This window comes from Parasteatoda tepidariorum, chromosome 4 (genome assembly GCF_982258835.1).
Source record: "Parasteatoda tepidariorum strain Cologne lab strain chromosome 4, Ptep-v5.0, whole genome shotgun sequence".
Classification (NCBI taxonomy): domain Eukaryota; kingdom Metazoa; phylum Arthropoda; class Arachnida; order Araneae; family Theridiidae; genus Parasteatoda; species Parasteatoda tepidariorum.
In genome coordinates this window covers 94060466-94065051 of record NC_141758.1, presented here as the reverse complement: position 1 = coordinate 94065051, position 4586 = coordinate 94060466, and the positions used below count along the sequence as shown (strand labels likewise).

Genomic DNA, 4586 nt, shown 5'->3' with positions numbered 1-4586 from the left:
TTTGGTGTAACTGTATTTTATTTTGAAGGCATGTTTAAATACAATTCAATCAAAATAATATAAAATATAAAAAATCAATCTCCGCCCCCAGTGGGCTACGGAAAAATTATCAAACGTTGACAGGTCCGCGGTGATAAAAAGGTTCTTACATCATAAACTTCGTGATCTTAATGTTTTTTTTTTTTTTTTTTGACTTAATAATTTGTGATATTACTTCAAATATATTTCATTTAATAAAAAAAACCTTTGTTATGTTATAGTTGTTTGTTTTTTTGACACAACTGTAAACGTAAGAGAGAGATGGTTAATAACTGCCCTGCAATATATTCATTCACGTATTTCTGTAAAAAATGAAGTAAAAATAAATCAAGCACTTTAAGTAGCAAATTAAAATGCTAGTGAGAAAAATCTTTTCAAACTGTTACTAATTATTATTGAGATTTAAAAGAGGAAGGAATGTATTAAAATTATCAAAATCCAGTTTGTCTAGGAGACTGAAATTGCTTATCTTCCAATAAACTGGTTTTATGTGATTTTAATTTTTTCGTAGCTCTTATATTTTCAATTATGATTGATGAGATTACTAAAACGTTTCTTTTTCTAACTTTAATATTTATTTGAAACCATTAATAAGCATAGCGTTTTTACTTAAATCTTTTATAATAAGAGCGGCCATTACGGAACACCCTGCATATTTAAATATTCTTTTCTTTTCTACTAGCATATAAAATTCGTTTCAAATATTATTATTCTTTTTTTACTTGCATATAACATCCACATAAAAGTATGTTTGGATCATAAGATGCACTGACAGTATTGTTATCTTAATTTAAAATTATTCAAAAATGCTGCTTTTATTATTTTAGAAAAACCGGAAACATCCAAGATGATTGGAAAACTATTTTTTCTCATCTTTATGTGTGGTAAGTACCCTTAGCTAAAAAAATTCTGCGTCCCTTTGTCTCCTTGGCGGAAAAAAAATATTATTTCAGATGCTCGAGAATTTTTTGTTGTTGTTGCTATAATTCCTAATAAATTTCTAAAAATTTTTTTACGACTGCGAGTCGTAAAAAAATTTTAATTTATCACAGAATTAAATTTAAAAGAGAAAAAAAATCTTGTCACTAAGTTTCTGATTTAGAGAAGATTCAAAATTATACGTAACAAGTAATATTTGTAATGCTTGTTATTTTGCTTTTTAATATTAAAAAAACCTGATAAAGTTTGACATTAATATTTAATGTTCCTTCAAACATAAAAAGAGTCCGATATAAAATTTTGATAAAGTTGTGGCCCTCCATTTGACTGGTGTTCTTAATTGCGGCCCCCGGCCTCATGCTAGTAGGAGACCCATGATTTAGACCAAGAGCAAAAATTCAATATTTGACCTATGATAGAGACTTGGTTAAAAAAAAAAAAAAAAAGCGCAGAGTATTTTCTTATATCAGGAAGTTCAAATATTAAGTAAAAGTAAACTGTTTTTTTTTTTTAGACTAATAACGATTTTTTAGAAAAGGAATCAATTTGCTTCTTGTTATATATTTCATAGTTAACAATATTATGAACTAACATAAGTAATCCTATGACTTTTTTTTTATATATATATATATTATGTAATAAATCCTCGAAATCTAGAATATGTGATAAACTTGGATAATTAAAAAAAGGAAGTATTTAAGCATAGTATATTTTGCTTGTTACTGAATGTTTAAAATTTTCAATGAATTATGCTAATCAAATTACAGAAAAATAAAATCAATAAGATTTTAAATATTTCCATAGTTAGATAAATTTAGTATATTAAGGGTCCCTTTTAAAAGTAACTGTTTGGGTTTCTCTATTCCAAGTTTGGCCCTGGGGTGGAAAAATTTGGTAGCTTTTATTATCTTATACAGGAAACAGCTACTTATTTATAAGCATTGAAATAAAACAACCATAGATGGTTTGGGATTAGGTTTTAAAATGTATGCAAGGTGTACAATTGGTGATTAAAGTTTTTAAACGTATAAATTAACTTAAATCTAAGTAAATGTTTAAAAACTTATCTTTAAGCCACACACAGTATTAAAATAAGTGATCCAAACCTTTACTAAAACTTGACACTTAATGGCATGAAAACCAACAACCCTCAAAACAGTATAGCTAAAATAAGGGTAGTAAATTTAACCTGAATAAGTGAGCTAAGATGATTTTACTTAAGAGTGTAAATAATTTATAATGAAAATTTCAAATTTAATAACTAAAACTATTCATTATGGGAAAAATTAAAGTTTCCAGTTTTGATATTTAAAAAATCTTTCCAGAGTTTTGATCATTCCAGTCCCAGACTAATATTGTTTCTGAAATATCAAGGAAACTCAAAAAGAAATGATTGATTTTCTTTCAAAACGAGATTCTAGAATTATTAAGTTTGTTTTATTTTAACTTAAATAAAATAGGTTTAGGCTAGAAATGACCACAGGCTACCAATTATATATGGATACTTATTAAAAAGATTATATTTGTAAAATCAAAATTCCCAATATATATATATATATATATATATATATATATATATATATATATATATATATATATATATATATTTAAAAGACGCGTCATGTTTCTTCAAGTCAAAAACATACACAAATTGTCTAACTCGTGAAAGAACAAATTAAAATACATTTTAAAGATGACAATTCAATTTTTTTTTTCTGTTCAAATTTATAGGTATAGGATTGTCCAGCCAAGATGCCAACGCATATATGGATGCAGTCATTAAAGACAATTTGCATACAGCCGTGTTCAAAGCTGGACTTGACCCGTCTTTTATATCTGATTTCGGAACTAAATTTGGAGTTCAAGACATCTATGGAAATATAGGAGAAGCAATATTTAATCGTGGTAATCTTACAGGATTAGACAAAGCAAGGCGAAAAGGCGATTGCACAAAGCCAACACCGTCTGGATCAACAATGTTAATCAACTGCACCATTAGTTTAACCCAGTTAATTACTGAATATAAAGTCCTCATAAGGAATGGAACCCATATTTATTTACCCCGAAACATGGGACATGTTTCTGAAACTGTTGTTTCTTTGGAAATTGCGGGACTGCATCCCTTCTACCGTGGCTCCCTGAAGAAGTTGAAAGTTGATAAGGTTGGACTAATCACTCCAACTTTTTCTGGACTGCCAGCTACTCTCAACAAATACTTAAAAGTTCTGCAAGACGCTTATCGAACACACGTATCGGCTCAAATATATAATGTCCTACAAAACAATTATGCCCTGGCCTTAGATGCTGCATTTAGGAATGTGTCCATGGCTGCACATCATTAAAACTAAATTCTGTGACGAAAGAACATATTACTGCTGCAAACAAATAAATATTTAAAAATTATACTAAACTGCACATCATTAAAATTAAATTCTGTAAAGAAAGAACATATTACTGCTGCAAACAAATAAATATTTAAAAATTATACTAAACTGCTTCAAATTCCTTTTTTCTAGTAATTGCATAATTAACAAGCCTGTTTCCAGACGAGGAAAAATAATTTCAGTCAATGGCTAAACATTATTAAATTCTGTAAAGAAAGAGCATATTACGAACATAATACATATTACGGAAACATAATACATATTACGGATGCAAATACTTAAAAATTCATAGTAAACTGTATCATGTTACTTTTTTTTATTTATTAAGAAGACTGTTCTCTGACCAGGCAAAATAATTTCAACTAGTAGCTGCACATTAAATTTTGTAAAAAAAAATCGAACATTCTACTGATACAAACAAATAAATATTTAAAAATTTAAAGCAAACAGTGTAAAGTTACTTTTTTCTATTCATTGTATAATTAACAAACCCGTTCTCTGACAAGGCAAAATAACTTCAGTGAGAGCTATGTTGAAATAACGTAACATAAGAGAATTTTATACAGGTGAAATTACTCTGACAAGTTATAATTTCATTATCTGTTCAGAGAAAAAATCTGTTATTATTAATTTTTTTTTCAGTGGTGAATATCTGATTCAATAGTTTGTTGTGCAGATAATTTTACCTATGGCATTTAGAGCTTTAGAAAGCATTAAAAAATAATGACAAAACTTAACATATTTTACTTATTACCAATTAAATATATTTTTGATACATCTATTAAATTTAGAATTCTAAAATTATATATTGAGAGTACAAATTAGTTCGGTCTGTTTTTAAGAGATGGTTCTGCTGTTATGAATGTTTCATAGTGAAAGCTGGTTTCAGAGGTTAAACTTCTGTCAATAATATTCTGTTTATATCGCTTTGAGTTTCATACAAAAACCCTGTTTTTTACTTTGTTGAGTATGTCAAGTTTTGTGGTAACGAAGCACCATTTGCGAGGAGGTTTTATGTTTCTGCTTTAATTGGAAGAAAAGTGCAGCTGAAGCACATCGAATTCTTGTAGAAGTTTATGGTGACAATACTCAACTGATAAATCATGTAGGGAATGGTTTCGACGTGTCAAGAATGGTGAATAATTTTGTATACTATGAGCTGCTACAACCTGGTGATTCCATTACGGGTATAGGCAACAATTGATTCGTTTGAGCAGTGCATTA

At 28.2% G+C, this 4586-nt stretch overlaps 1 protein-coding gene across 1 annotated transcript; it reads left to right on the top strand.

The window, feature by feature from the left end:
- Positions 1-777: 777 nt before the first annotated feature.
- LOC107436581 (uncharacterized) lies at positions 778-3470 on the top strand. Its single transcript, XM_016048346.4, has 2 exons — positions 778-923; positions 2710-3470. The coding sequence occupies exons 1-2, from the start codon at positions 887-889 to the stop codon at positions 3318-3320; spliced, it is 648 nt and encodes a 215-aa protein (XP_015903832.1). The 5' UTR covers positions 778-886; the 3' UTR covers positions 3321-3470.
- The last annotated feature ends 1116 nt before the right edge of the window (positions 3471-4586 follow it).